Source organism: Lissotriton vulgaris, chromosome 5 (genome assembly GCF_964263255.1).
Source record: "Lissotriton vulgaris chromosome 5, aLisVul1.2, whole genome shotgun sequence".
In the NCBI taxonomy this organism is placed as follows: domain Eukaryota; kingdom Metazoa; phylum Chordata; class Amphibia; order Caudata; family Salamandridae; genus Lissotriton; species Lissotriton vulgaris.
The window spans coordinates 74142598-74158732 of NC_141693.1; the positions used below are offsets into that span (position 1 = coordinate 74142598).

Genomic DNA, 16135 nt, shown 5'->3' on the forward strand with positions numbered 1-16135 from the left:
ACAGGATGAGAAATAGGGTAGTGCATTGGATATGCTTTTCAGGAGGAAAGTAACAAACACACAGATCAAAGTACATGGAAGGAACATAGATGCATAATGGAAGAAGTACATGTGGACCAAAGATGCACCAGATAAACTCTGGTTTTCAAGTGTTATTATACTTTAATTTTCTTTTTCCTTTTTTTATTGTAAGTATTCTACATGTTTATATAAAGCAACACACAAAGATAGGTACATATCTATAGTAAAAATAAATGATTATATACAGAGGGATATGTTGTAAATGTCTGTTTGCTTATGGTGCTTATGTGGGAAAGAGCCAATGCTGGATTAGTTTTCTGAAGGTAAGGTGGCTGTTCATGGTTCTTATGTTGAGGGGTAAAGAGTTCCATAGTTTGGCTACTTGAACAGAGAAGGATGTGCCACCCATGTTTTTTTTCTTGTAGCTTGGGATTTTGAGGCGCTGTGCCATTTTAGAGTGGAGATACCTTTGTTGAATGTGTTTCGTGATGTGATTTATTCCTGATGAAGAGTGGTCCCATTCCATGTATTGCTTTGTGGGTGATACAAAGCAGCTTGAACGTGGATCTTCTGGCAACCTGTAAGCAATGCAGGTCTTTCAAGGCAGGTGAGATGTGGTCTCGCGGATTGATATAAATGAGTAGTATGGCAGCCGAGTACTGAATCCATTGTAGTCTTTTCATGGTCGTTAAAGGTGATCTTGGGGTACTGTCTTGCAAAGACTCAATCGGTTCCTTGCATTTGGGTCTGGAGAATCTAAAGATTCTGCACTTTATTGCTCTAGTCTCTGTGCCTCACTTGATGTAGAAACGCCTGTTTCATATATGTCAGAGTCTGAATCTGAATCATCAGTGGTATTTTGGGTCTGTGGTTGGAATCTCCTACCGAGAGAAAGTGTTTTGGCCGAGGGCGAAGATGGATTTGAAAGTACAATTTGATTTGAGTACAATCGCTCCCCTAAACTTTCTTATGATGTGGCCCATAGAAATGAATGGGAAATTATTCCTTAATTGCGAATTTGCAATTTGATATTCGCAAATAAGGAATAATAAGAAATCGCAAAAAAATTGCAATTTTTTAGATACATACCATTTTGCAATTCTCAAATAGCGATTCTCAGAAAATCGCTATTTGAGAATCGCAAATAGGTATTTTGATACATCTGCCACATGGTTACCTGAATTTAACGATGAGCAACATGCGTAGGGGCTGCAAGAGTGTCAAGCTATATCATTGGCAGAGAATGGCTTGTTGGAGCAGGGGCTCAGACAGTTTTTGAAGCAGCTGATGCACTTCTGTTTCTAGAGAAAGCTTCACATCCACAGGCGCTGCACTAGCAAAACAGCTGATGCACTTCTGTTTCTAGAGGAAGCCTCAGATCCACAGGCGCCGCACTAGCAATGCAGCCGATGCACTTCTGTTTCTAGAGAAAGCTTCACATCCACACGCGTCACACTAGCAAAGCAGCTGATGCACTTCTGTTTCTAGAAAAAGCTTCACATCCACAGGAGCCGCACTAGCAAAGCAGCTGATGCACTTCTGTTTCTAGAGAAAGCTTCACATCCACACGCGCCGCACTAGCAAAGCAGCTGATGCACTTCTGTTTCTAGAGAAAGCTTCACATCCACACGCGTCACACTAGCAAAGCAGCTGATGCACTTCTGTTTCTAGAGAAAGCTTCGCATCCACAGGAGCTGCACTAGCAAAGCAGCTGATGCACTTCTGTTTCTAGAGAAAGCTTCACATCCACACGCGCCGCACTAGCAAAGCAGCTGATGCACTTCTGTTTCTAGAGAAAGCTTCAAATCCACAGGCGCCGCACTAACAAACCTACGTTATTCAAGTGCTGCAGACAGAGTTGTTGCACACGGAGGCTGGCAGAGGCAGTGTACGCACATCCCGCCTTGTACATAAGCCAATGGGTAGCGGCCAACATGGACTGGAAGTACACCAGTCACTGACTGTGGGCAGTCTAACACTGCTCATGTCAGACTGACGTCACTCGCTTTGCCCCACCACTCCCCAGTGAAGCCAATGGGAGCAGTTGGTGTGTGCGACAGCGTGCAAGAATGGATAAGAGGTCAAAAAGGCCTAAAAATAAACAGAATTGCAATGACAGGATACAAAAGTGGGGTCAGGCTGTGAGCTACTGACAGGTTGTCGGTGAGCTACCTGTAGCTCGTGATCGACTGGTTGCAGACCCCTGCTTTAAATGTTTCTTGATTTTCTCCAAAGCAAACACAAGGAGATGATGGACGGACTGCTGAACATTGCAAACACTCACCCCCAGTCACAGATCTGGGTTGAAACCATCATCGCTTTTTAGCTCACTTTGCCACCCCTGTTCAGACACAGCGATATGCAAATCAGTATTGACCCTGTGCCTCATGGGAACAGTCCAGACCGAACTGCCAAGCCATGTCTTCCCTGGACCAGAAACAAGCATCCTGGGACCGGTTTCGGGCAAACAGCCCTCATCAGCCAGGCTTGCTTAAATCCAGTGGCAAATTGAGCATTTTTCCGCCCTCATAATTCTAGATAGTAATTTCATTAAAAATAAACCAACATACAACCATAGGACGCTTGCTTATTATCAAATATTTATCATCCTGAAGTTCTACTGTAATGAATCAGCATATGACCACGGGACGTTTGCCTATTATTCTCAAATGTTACCATCCTAAAGTCGTACTGTATTACCATTTTAGTGCCTCTTGGCCTTCCTAGATCGTCTTCAAGGTTGCATGGTTACACTTAAATGATGAAGTCTACAATTTACCAAACAGAAAATGTATTTTTTTGTGCCTCACTCATCTGGCTTCCCCTTGTGATTTTATATTTCACTTTTCTTTTTTTCCTTCTTTACACCCTTTAATTTGTATTCATGATGTTTTTTTTTTTTTTTTTCCCCTCATATGATCTCCGTAGCTACTGCCACCTCTCGACCTGTACCGCTACTGACGCAAATAGCTTTTGGTGGATACTTAGTCTCAGCTGATTTATTTAAAACGGGGATTACCTGTTCATACTCAACTTGAGCTGACCCAGAGGTATTAATCATTGGAAGTATGTTAGGTCTAAGTCTAACCAGTTTAAGCCATGATCTATAAACTAATCTCCCATCCGGGGATCGTCGAGCCAATTCCAGAATAACCCCGACTCAGGCCTACCCCTTGAGATAGTAACCCTCTGGCCTATGGCTCGATAATATTTAACAGACTTCCACCAATCATTCCAGCTGGGGGATGTTTCTTGTCGCCACAACAGACAGATCTACCTCCTTGCCAACAAAATCAAATAGAACACCAGTTTACATTGAGACCCAAACTGGATTCGTGTCCCAGCCATCATGTCTAGCACGCCCAAAAAAATAAGGATTGGGCTTACCTCAATTTCTAGACCCATAACCCTGGAGATGGTCTTACCGACGTCCAGCCACACCTCCAGCAAGTTGCAGCACCACCGCACTTCAGTTTAGAGATCTTTAGCGGGGTCCAGTATATCCTATGTATTGTGACAAAATGATTTCTTCTGAGAGCAGTAGATTTAATCACGGAATAAAGCATGTCAATAGATACTTGCCATAACTCTTTCCAGTCTTCGCCTGGCAAGTAGCTCTCCCAGACCCGATCCGGCTTATCCCTTCTTTTTTCTGCAGCCGCTAGAAGATGGGAGTACCAGAGGACGACTTCTTTCTTCCTTGACATTCAATTTTGCAGATCATTTTCCATATCATCTTCCAGACTACCGGACCATCTTTGAGACTTACACCATGAAGTGAGCTGGTAATACTTAAATCTGGAGAGGGTTCCCGCAGTAGTTTGGTGCCAGAATTACCAAGGAAGACATTTACTGTCCTGTACCAGGTCCCCCCATACCAGAACTCCCGCTGCTTTTAATGGGTAAGATAGGGCATCTAACAGACAATCCGGCGTTCCGAGAGAGCCCCACACAGGGGCCCACTTACTATAATAGGAAAGCCCAAGACAGGAACGACAGTCCAACCACAATTTTGCCGCCATCCCCAATGTTTTCAGCCGCACCTTTTTGTAGAATTTGGGGGACCCAAATTTATACATAAAACCAGATTCCCCCAACCCATCCAACATGACTTTAAACATGATACCAATGAGGGACTTATCCTGGGAATGTAATAACATCCGTGCGTTTTTTAGTTGGTAGGCCCAGCAATAAAATTGAAAATCCGGTAAACCCAAACCACTCTGTGAAAGTTTATATCTAAGTTTTTTCCATGATAATCTAATCCCCCTTCCTGCCCAAATAAAGGAAGAAATCCTGCCCTGTATTTTCAGAATCTCGGTTTTTGGAAACTCCAAAGGTATGTTGTTAAAAAGATAGGTGTATTTAGGGAGAACACACATTTTAATTAGATTGACACGACCATAAAGTGATATTGTTATGTTCTGCCATCTCTTTAAAATAATCTCCACTTCCCTTGAGATTCTAGCCAAATTCACAGTTGGAATTTTCCTGATATCTTGGGTTATTGTGATTCCTAGGTATCTCAGTTCTGTCTCAAAGACTTCGCCCTGATTAGCTATATTCCAAGCCATTACCTTCGTTTTATCTTTATTGATCTCATACCCCGAGAACTTCCCGAAGGTTTCAGATTCATTTATAAGCGCATACTGGGTAGGATCCACAGACAAGGAGAACAGGACTAGATCATCAGCATAAATTGCGAGTTTCCTGACAAACCGACCCACTTTAAATGGCGATGGGGAACATGGCTACCAGCTAGGTGCCGGCCGCGAGTCTTGTGCTGAATCCCCTCTAGCTTAGGGATGCCATCCCGCCCCCCGCTCACCGTTATGGCCTGCTGAATACCTCCGCGATCGAGCCGCAATTTAGCCGCAAATTGTCTTTTCTGCCTGGCATCGGGAACGGGACCGCGGACGCCACGCACGCCGCATACCACCATTGAGCCTGTGTTCTTGCGCCCTGCAGCTTCCCTGTATCGGCCGGCTGCGCTTCTGCTGCAGCCTTCTGGGCTCCCTCGGAGCGGGTCTCCCAGCGGCAGCATTCCTTGGTCTCTCTCTCGCTGCTGGCCGGGAACACTCTAGGAGGACGGTGGACGTTTGCCTCTCGAGGATTGTGAGGTTGGTGGAGGGGTGGGGATACCATCCGGGTTGGATTGTGGACAGTGAAGAGGCTAATCCGACATTGGGAATAAGGAAAAGGGAAAATAACTCACAGTGTGAGAAAAAGGAAAAAACGCACACAAAAAAAAAGGGTGAAGGGAAGAATTTCTGCACAGTGTTTTATTTTGTATTTTTATTTTTTTGTATTTGTATTTTAATCTTTAGCAATCCTCAGTACGCAATTGCACAATCAGAGGAAGGTTGCCTGAACTTTGGTACTGTCTCATCACTCACGGTATCATCCTCGTTTCAGTCTAGGCTAATGCTTGAAAAACCGATGGTAACATTCCACAAAGCCGCTGGGGCCTTAGTAGTAGATCTTCGTCGCGCTCGCTGTAACACTTTAGGCCTGGGTCAGCTCAGGGTCATTGTTCACACTACTTATGGTAAGGGTAAGCTCAGGTTAAGCCAGGATTTTTGTTCCCATATAGGGGCAGAACCTATTGGATTGTTAGGGTTGTTTCAGTCCCCTCAGCTGCTTCCTGAGCCCCCTACTTATCTCCCCGGGCTCCGCAATCAATCTTTAAAAGCGGGATATGTATCACATATTTGTCCCATGGAGGTAGTCAGCCCCAATCTCTATCACCATTTAAGCCCACACAAAGTTTTAGGGAGTGAGGGACAGGTACAGGTACATGCATCAAAATCTGACACTTCAGTGCAGTGCAGTACAGACAGTGTAGGTCTTACTCCTACCACCAGTACCCCTAGTGTCTCTATTCCCCCTTCCACCTCTTATACGGAATCGTCTCGGGGGAAACGCTATAAATTAAGGTCACGCAACTTCATAGGGGGGGACCAGACAACACAGCTTCACCAAGCTACAGGGAACGAGCAGGGACAAGGCAGGCAAACGGTAAAACAGAGGCAGGTAGTAAATAAAGCCAATAAACTGGCCAGTAAATCAGGCAAGTCTACGCCCGCAAAAAGTCAAAAGAAGCCAAAAAGTGTAGTCCCCATAAAAGTAGCCCCCTCACTCAGGACTTACTTTATGGCTAACACCCAGGGCAACCTGGGTCCTGACCCTCGGGCGGCCACAGTGTCATGTTAGAGCAGGTTGGGGAGGTTGTGGACCCCTCTATCACACTTTCCAACCGTTTTGCACCTCTAAGTGCTCTGCCAGTATTGAGTGGGGAAGAAAGACAGGATGCATCCGATGAGGCAAGATCTGCTCTAGTGGAAGAGGGGCCACAAAATGTGGAAACAGTACAGGGGCTACTAAAACGATTAACATTGTAATTGGGGTCGCGTTTCACCATCTCGGAAACCAACCAAAAAAAAATACAAGACACTTGCACCAACCTGGAAGAATTCTTTTGGGCCCTGACACAAAGGATGGACGATTTAGAACAAAAAGTAGGCAGCCTTGGGCAAGAGACTAAGAATAGCATTCATGAGATATCGAGTTTAAAGGAGAGGGAGCGGGATATGGCAGAAAGACTCGAGAGATTGGAAAATATGTCCAGGAGGAATAACATTAGGATCCTAGACCTAAAGGAGGGGTTGGAAGGAGACAATTTAAAATCTTATGTTGTCAATATTCTGACCAATGCCTTCCCGAAGATTGCATCTGCCACTGTCTGGGATGTAGAAATACAGCGAATACACAGAGACCCCTTCAGGCTGAACCCTGCCCGGAAAAAACCCAGAAAGATTCTGGTATACATACAGTCCTACACTCTTAAAGAGCAGCTTTTGGGGGCGGCTCTTAAACTTAAGTCTATTCAGGTGCAAGGCGCCTCCTTTAGAGTTCGTTCAGATATCTCCAGGGTTACTGAAGACAGGAGATGGGAGCTGGGAAAAATGATGGATGCTCTAAAAGATTTAGGGGCCCAGGTGCAGTTGCGTTTTCCAGCTTTTCTGAAAGTAGTCCTTGCAAATAAGATGTATAACTTTAGGATTCCGGAGGAGGTAGACAGTTTCTTGGCACAACATAATGTAGGTGTCTGAGGAGGGGGGCAGGGATCTGGCATCCATTATCTGCTTTCTTTAATGTTATGTACATATATAGAGGCGATGGGCTCTCGGCTCAAATAGGCAATACTTATTGCCAGTAGGTAGTATGGGAGGGTTCCCAAGGGGTGGGGGTGGGTGGTGGGGGGGTTGGGGAGTTCTGGGAGTTTTCACGTTGGTTGGTGGGGAGCATTGGGAAAAAATAAAAAAATAAAATGTTTTATAAAGTCATGTGACATTACAACCTCTAGTAGCTACGGTAGAAGGTGGAGCCAGTTTAATGTTGGGGGATAGTACTACCTGGGTGAGGGCTCAACAACTTGAATGTCTCAGCTGGAACGTCAATAAATTGAGGGTAGCTAGAAGACAACGGCTTATTTTTCAGTATTTAAGGGACAGTCCAGCAAAAATCCTTTTGCTTCAGGAGACTCATCTCATGCAAGCAGAGTGTAAAGCTCTATTTGGCAAATATAAATGGGTGGACACAATTGTTGCATCAGATCAGCAATGCTGTTCAAAGGGGACTGCTATAATACTGAAAAGAAATTCTGGTCTGGAGATAACTAAGTCCCACGTAGATTCTAGAGGACGTTGGGTCATTGCGGAGATTAAGTTTAGGGGGGTAAAACAGACCTTTGTGAGTTTTTACGTGCCTAATGAAGATGATACCTCCCCTCTGAATACTCTATGTCTGGCCCTTGCAGATTTTGAGGCTCCGCTTATCTTGGCTGGAGATTTCAATGTACTGCTAGATAATAGGTTAGATAGGTCCTCCCCTCGTATTCAGATTGCTGTTCCTCGGGTAAAAATGTTAACTTATGTGATGTATGGAGGAAAAAATATGGCGAGGCTAAGGAGTACTCTTTCTATAGTAAGAAGAACTCCCATTATTCTAGACTAGACTACATATTTATAGAACAGGCTGATACCCATAGGGTGCTTTTAATTAAACATATGCCTATTCATCTATCGGATCACGGTGCATTGGTCCTCAACTTAGACTTCCCCCCAGACTTCTCAATAAGGAGGTGGACACTGAATAGGCGGTTTCTTTTATTAACCACCACACCTGGCTTCTTGAAATTAGAAGCCGATATGTTCTTCCAGAACAATCTTGGATCTGCCTCACTTTATATCGTTTGGGATACTTTTAAGGCGTGGCTTAGAGGGACACTAAAAGGGGCGGTCTCAGGCTGGGCCAAGTCAGAGAAGGAAGAAGGGGCCGAGTTAGAACTGCAGATAGCAAGGGCTGAAGCGGAGCTTAGGGTGAGACCTCCTGAAGATCCGGAGTATGAGCACTGGGCAAAGAAGGTAGAGGACTGCCAATTAAAATTTAAAGTAAAATCTGAAGAAATTGTGCGCCAAAAATGGGAGTTAAGCAAAATGAGGGAGTTTGATCAAGGGGAAAACTGCGGCAAGCTTCTTGCTATGAAGTCTAGGTTTGATAGAGCTAGCACATATATAAGCAAGATTAAGAAGGGCACCCAAATAATGGAGGAAAAAGATGAAATAGCCCAGGTTTTCACAGGGTTCTTTCAGGATTTATACCATGAAGATCTCCAAGGGGCAGATGAGCTTACAGACACCTGGCTTAAGGCAAAGCACCTCCCGCGCTTAACAGAGGATAGTCAAGAATTTCTCTCTCGAGATATATCAGGGAGTGAGATACTGGATGTGTTAAACCAGGCTAAAAAGGGGAAAGCTGCAGGCCCAGACTCAATTCCGATTGAGGTCTATAATATGCTTCAACATGAAATCATACCGGTCTGGCTGGTTCTGTTTAATGGAATATTAAAGGGTACCTCCCCTCTACCCAAGTCATGGTCTGAAGCCGTTATTACATTGATTCTGAAGCCGGATAAGGACCCGCTGGAGTGTCAATCGTATCGTCCGATATCTTTATTAAATGTGGACTATAAAGTATTTGCAGGGATTTTGAACATGGCTTTGCAAGATTATAGCCCAGATAATACATGAAGACCAGAAGGGTTTTCTTCCGGGCAGGCAAATGTCAGAGCTGGTGTATACTCTGATTGGTTCTGTGGACCTGGCCTTAGCTACGGGTTGCCCCCTGTCAATTATTACGGTTGAAGCGGCCAAAGCTTTTGATCGCGTCAACTGACATTTTCTGGACAGAACCCTGAATGTTATGGGCTTTACTGGAGCCTTCAGAGAAGTACTTAAAAAAATCTACAGCTCACATCATGCACGCATTTTAGTTAACGGTAATTTATCCCCGATTGTGAACATAGAACGCAGAAGGAGGCAGGGTTGCCCGCTGTCCCCCATTCTATTTGATATATATTTGGAACCTTTTGCCCAGAGTTTACGGTTAAATGAAAAAATCACCCCATTCATGATGTTTTTTTTACCATATTCTGCACATCTTCTCAGGTATCTCTTATGTCTGTTTACCAGGTTATTTCTCTGTCTTGTAAAACATCTTAAGAAAACCTTAATTCTGTAAAATAGTTTATTACCATAACAGTTACTTACTTGCAGCGCTTCTCAGCCTCGTCTTTGCTACTCCCTCGGCTGGGTATGATGACGAGTCAGTAACAGTAGAGCGACTGAAGTCAAGGCAGCAATGGATAGAAAATTACCCATCACTTCATGGCTTCATAATAAAGCCATACTCTGATTGGTCATGTTCTTCTGTAAAGCCAAATCTGCTGCCTCCAAGACTAGGCCTACTCTTCACCTCTTGAGCCAAAGCAAAAGCTGCTCCAGCACTTAAGAGCAGTGTTAAGATTGGTTCGAGCAGGCAAAGTCAGCGCCCCTTAAGAGACTGGGGAGGCTGCTGATGTGATCCCTGGCTCACTAACGTTGTGCGAGTAGGAGAGGCCTCATGTGCATATGTCAGGTTGGTCGTAGGAAGACACCCATCCATCCTGACATGAGCACTTGCACATCTTTAGACCCAGATGCTCTTACGGTGCTGTCTATAATGATTACCCCCCCTCGCTCACTCTTAAATGGGAAGTCTGCTGCTTGCAATGTGCAGCCGGCCCACGGCCGTAATATAAACACTGCTGCTGAGAATATAAACTTTCTAAATGCATTTTAGGGGACGGGGGCGCAAATACAGGGGGCAATGCCCCTATAGAGAATCTGCCGCTGGGTGGAATTACATCTAGTACATCAGGGCAAGAATTTTGTGATTGTTGACCCCCGTATGCCATGGTTTTCCTTCCTTATGCCAAGGAGTATATCCAATGAGTTAGTGCCAACATTTTACCATGGGTACCTGTCATGCCAACAATTACCTCCAGTATTCCAGTAGTAGAATTTTTCTATGGGTCGTTCTATAAAAACCCTTTTACTCATCCAAAAGCCTCATCCTACTGCTCTGACCTAAAAAAAGAAATCCTTCACTCTTCTATCCCTCCACTATCCTTTTAATTCAAAATAACAAACAAACATGTTCACTTCTCTAATTCCATATTCCACTATACTAATTCACCCCTAATCCTTTATGGGTTCCAGAGTAGCGTGCTACTCGCCAACAAAACGTTTCAACACCTCATCAGGATTACAAACGCTATATAAATGCAAACCTTTTTCCCTTTTTTACCCCTTCTCAATCCAAAAAAATATCCACCACTCAAACTACTTCATATTTCACTATACTAATTTTCAACACTAATCCTTTATGGGCTCCGAAGTAGCCTGCTACTTGCCAGAAAAGCGCTTCAACACCCCATTCAAGGGTAACAGGGATATTTGAATGCAAACCTTTCTTTCCCTTCTATCCCTCCGCTATCCTTCTCACTCCAAATAACTGACTAATATCCACCACTCAAATTACTTTAATATTTCACCATACTAATTCACCACTAATCGTTTATGGTTTCTGGAGTAGGGTGCTACTCAGCAAAAAAGGCGCTTCAACACCCCATCAGGGGTAAGAAGCGCTATATAAATACAAACCTTTTTTCCTCTTCTATCCTTCTGCTATCCTTCCAAATCCAAAAAACTGACTAACATATCCACCACTTAAAGTTTACTTGCATGTTTCACTATACTAGTTTAACACTAATCCTCTATGGATCCCGGAGTAGCGTGCTACTCGCCAAAAAGCGCTTTGACGCCTCGTCAGGGGTAGTAAGCGCTATACAAATGGAATTACATTACATTACAATAAGCTACGAATTACCTTCAGTATGTAAGGGCCAATGGCAGACTAGCAAGCATTATCATATTCTCACTAACATTTACTCAACCACCCTCAATCATTCACTCTCACTCAGTCTACCTCACTCTCACTTATTCTTACTTTGACTCCAACATACCTACTCATTCTCACTAGCTCTAACTCCGTCATTCTCACACACTCATTCTCTCTCCTTCATTCACTCTAACTCTTACTCACTCATACTTTTTCACATGTGCATTCACTACTATTGCACTCATTCTGACTCACTCATCCTCATTTATTCTCACTCACTACTTTTTAGCTGCTCTCACACACTACCTGTCATTGACACTCACTTTTACTTATACACACTCATGCTCACATACATACACTACATACATATAAAAGCATTTTTTACTTACGAAATTTGCCACAGTAGTTCTCATTCCAGATTCTTGTGCCCCATTTGTTTATTACACTAATAGGGAATGATAAGCTATTATTCACTATTAGTGTAATATTAAATTGGCTGAAACGGAGGTGGAACACGACTCCCTTCAGGATAAGCTGCCTCTGTGTTCTTGGTACTCATCTTGTGTGACTTCTGAAGCCAGAAGTCACACAAGCAGGGCCAGGGGTCACAAGGGACAAGCTGCAACCCCTGGCAATCCCTAAATGAGGCCCATGCATGTGACCCTGGTGAGAACATCATACGATGTTTCAAGTGACTCCTTTCAGAATATCAGAATGTGCTGTGTTTTTGTGACTCCATTCAGAATGACACTGTGCTATGTCATTACCATTTAGAATATCAGCTTATGTTATGTCATGTGACCTCATTCAGAATATCACTTTCTGTGCTTAGTCATGCGATACCCCAGAATTTGCTGTGTATTGTGACCCAAGTCACTGTTTTCTAGCCATAGATAGTTAAGTTTTTCACTCCTAAAAATGTTGCCATAACTTTAACATCTATTCTGGAAACTGATTTCACTGTGTTTGTTTCTTTGTTTTGCAGAATGTCAGAAACACCCTAAACAGGTAAGGCTGCTTTATTATCCTCCTCTCAGTGTGTTACTAGCAGTCCTGCTGCTGCAGTGTGTAAATGCCTCTACTGAGCTCACAAAAAGTGCTAGGAAATTTCAGCTCCTCATAAAATCACTTTGCATTCTCAAAAAACAACCTATAAGTCCTCAGATTCCCCTGAAAACATAAGTCTTCAGAAAACTCCCTTGCGTCATCAGGAAACTCTCTTAAATGTTCATAAATCCCTGCAAGTTTTCAGCAAACTCCTTTGAGTCCTGAAATAATTGCCACAGAAATTAGCTGCTGTCCTCACAAAACATACGTGTATCTTTAAAGCTTAACTGAACCCAAGAAAAGTACCCTGAACATACAGAAAAAGCAAGCATATTCTGGAAAAGTCCCCACAGGTTTTCCTCAATTCAGAGTTGTGCAAAAACTAAATCAAAAGTTCCTAACTATACAAATACAAATGGTGGCTATGCTCACTAAATGGCTGATCCAATTTTCAGCACTATTGTTAGGGGTGTTAGATCATACACATATATCTGCATGTGGGGTCGAGGTGCTACCATGGTACTACAGACACCCTTCCACCTAGGGTGTTCACCTGTCTAGGACAATTTACTTGGCAATATTTATACAAAATAGTAAGTACTAAGGCACACATAGAAAGTCCATTTAATAAAGAATGTAGCCCTAATATGAAGTCCTTCAAATTCTTTGTTATTTTTTGTGAAGTTATTTTATTCCATTTGTAGTTTCCACAATGTTCAGTTTATATATAAGCAGGAACAGCCAATAACTGGTCTATCCAAGCAAAAGTAGTCGACACGTGTTTCGTCCGTTGGGCTTTTACAAGGCTGCAGCAAAAAATACATACATTGGTATGGAACATCATCTCTCATGAAATTTTTTACGTAAAAATTCATACATGTCAAACTCATATATCAGTGATGAGATGAAGGAAAATAGTGACATGAAATGATATATGCCGGTAACAACGCACTGAGGATATTTTGGGTAAAAAAAGCCATAAAAAGCGGTACCCATGATAGGTGATGTTGACCAAAAGTGAAAAAATAGATTTTGCATTCATTGTGCTCTCTAAGATACTAAGAAATATGTGTATTTAGTGTTCCTTTTTGCATGCAGGGATAGAATAAACATTAGTAGTGAGATTTAATAAGAATATAGAATACCTGGGCACCCTGTAGTAAGGACAATGTCCAAAGTTGTCCGAGTGATATAGAGAAGATCTTGTCAGAAACTATTTAAAATATATGTACAATTGTATGTATATGCGGCCATACTGAGAAAAATTTAGTACTGTACGGAAAAGTAAACATTAGTACACCGTAAGGAGAGCGAAGTCTACTTAGTCATAGAAAGGGAAGTGCAAATAGCATCATATAGAGTTGACCAGTTTAGAATGGAAACTGGTCATCCAGGTGAAACGAGGGATTCCATGTGTAGCGGAATACAAGGAAAAAGGCCAATGCATGAATGAGAATTTCTAAATTTCCTGGTGTAGTGGAAAATAAGCATGAAGCATTTTATGACTTTCACAAATCTCTCTATGAGGATGACCTGAAACCCTCCTCAGAGAATTGTAAAGCTTACCTACCTGGTTTACAGCTGCCCCCCATCTCCTAACAAGAGAAATGTATTATTAACCCTTCAATAACACTAGAAAAGGTCACTGCTGCGATCAAATCACTTAAATTACACAACGCACCAGGACCAAATGGCTTTTCTGCAAATTTTGACAAAACATTTGGTCTATCCTAGGCCCCACGCTTCTTAATCTTTTTCACTACTTTACGAATTCAGGGACTGTTGAGGATACAGCAAGTGAAGCAACCATAGTTGTCCTGCCAAAAGACGGTAAGGACCTACTACTCGTCAAAAACTATAGGTCCATATCATTAATTAACGTATATGCAAACATTTAAGCTAAAATACTATGCAAAAGATTGGAACTCCTACTGCCACATCTGATTAGCCACTCGCAGGTGGGCTTCATGAAGAACAGACTATCTAACGACAACACATGTCTTTTATACCACATCATTGAGAGACCAGAATCCTCAGGGTCATATACTGTAGCGATAACTTTGAACGTCGAAACATCGCTCGATAGGGTGTCATGGACATTCGTATATGAAGTTTTCCTCAAATTTAACTTGGAGGAAACATCCACGAGAATAGTCCTGGCGCCTTACAGTGGCCCATCTGTCCTCTTTCCCCCCCCTTTTCATCTTATCGCTGGAACCCTTAATCCATAATATCGGATCTCTGGGGTCACCTTTGGCAACACCTCTGTCAAACTGGCAGCTTACGCCGACGACATCTTGATCACCTCTGAAAATGCCAAACATTTAAATGTGGCCTTACTCGAAACGATTGACAATTATGCCCAGGTTGCACTGTACAAACTTAATAAAGACAAGAATGAAATCAAAGGCCTAAATAATTTATGTATGTACTAGCAACATTGTATCAGATACTGACCTTACATGGCAACCCCATTTTCTAAAATATTTGGGCCTTGAATTCGGTTTGAACCTGCTAGACACCCTTCATTAGAATGAAAAGGTGATCTTAAAGAAAATCGAAAACTTGCTTAATAGCTGGAATCCAAAATTCCTATCATAATAGGGTTGCATAGAAACTATTAAAATGATGGTGATTCTGTTAGTTAATTACCTCATAAGTATGTTGCCCTTAGTTCTTTCCGAAGACTTCTATCAAAAACTTGACAAATGAATAACAACATTTTTATGGCAAAACAAAAGAGCCAGAATTTCCATCAAATCACTATGCCTCCCTATAAATCTTAAGGGCGAGGAAGCAAAAGAAACACAATTGATGGACGGAATGCAGATCAAATCAAAACATTCACCCCCAGTCAAGAGATCTGGGTTAAATCCATCATTCTTTTGCCACCATGCCACCCCAGTTTAGACCTGGCCATATGCAAATCAGTCTTGACCCTGTGCCTCATGGGAACATTCCAGCCCGAACTGCCAAGCCAGGTCCTCTCTGGACCAAAAACAAGCATTGAAGGACCGGTTTCAGGGTTTCACCCCTCATCAGCTAGGACAGCTTGAATCCAGTGGCAAAGTGAGCCCAGGACCCACATCTTGGCATACCTGGCACACTTAGATCGAGGAAACAAAAGACACACAATTGATGGACGGAATGTAGAACAAATAAAAACATCCCCCCCCCGTCAAGAGATCTGGGTTAAATCCATCATTCTTTTGCCTACCATGCCACCCCAGTTTAGATCTGGCCAATTGCAAATCAGTCCTGACACTGAGCATCATGGAAACAGTCCAGCCCCAACTGCCAAGCCTGGGTCTCCCTGGACCGGAAAAAAGCATCTTTGGACCGGTTTCGGGGTTTCCCCTCATGAGCCAGGAAACCCCGAAACTGGTCATAGGATGCTTGTTTCCAGTCCAGGGAGAACATGGCCTGGCAGGTCGGGCTGCACTGTTCCCATTGAGGACAGGGTCAAGGCTGATTTGCATATGGCTGAGTTCAATCTGGAATAGCAGGGTGAGCAAATCAATTATGGTTTTAGGCCCATATATCTGTCCTGTGGTGAATCTATGACATTTTGCCGCATTCTGTCCATCAATTGTTTTTGCATTTGTCACTCCGAGTGGGACGGGTATGCCCAGACATGGGTCCCGTGCTTTCCATGCCACTGGATTCAAGGTATCCTGACTGATGAGAGGTGAAACCCCGAAAACAGTCCTTGGATGCTAGTTTCCAGTCCAGGGAGGACCTGGCCTGCCAGTTCGGGCTGGACTGTTCCCATTGGGCACAGGGT

The 16135-nt window shown here is 43.2% G+C and overlaps 1 protein-coding gene across 1 annotated transcript in view; it reads left to right on the plus strand.

The window, feature by feature from the left end:
• Window positions 1-16135, plus strand: part of LOC147710224 (E3 ubiquitin-protein ligase TRIM11-like) — a 173704-nt gene that overhangs the window by 117982 nt on the left and 39587 nt on the right. Inside the window, exon 5 of the mRNA XM_086920902.1 lies at window positions 12290-12312. Coding sequence (XP_086777028.1) covers window positions 12290-12312 — 23 coding nt within the window. The remainder of the gene's footprint in view (window positions 1-12289; window positions 12313-16135) is intronic.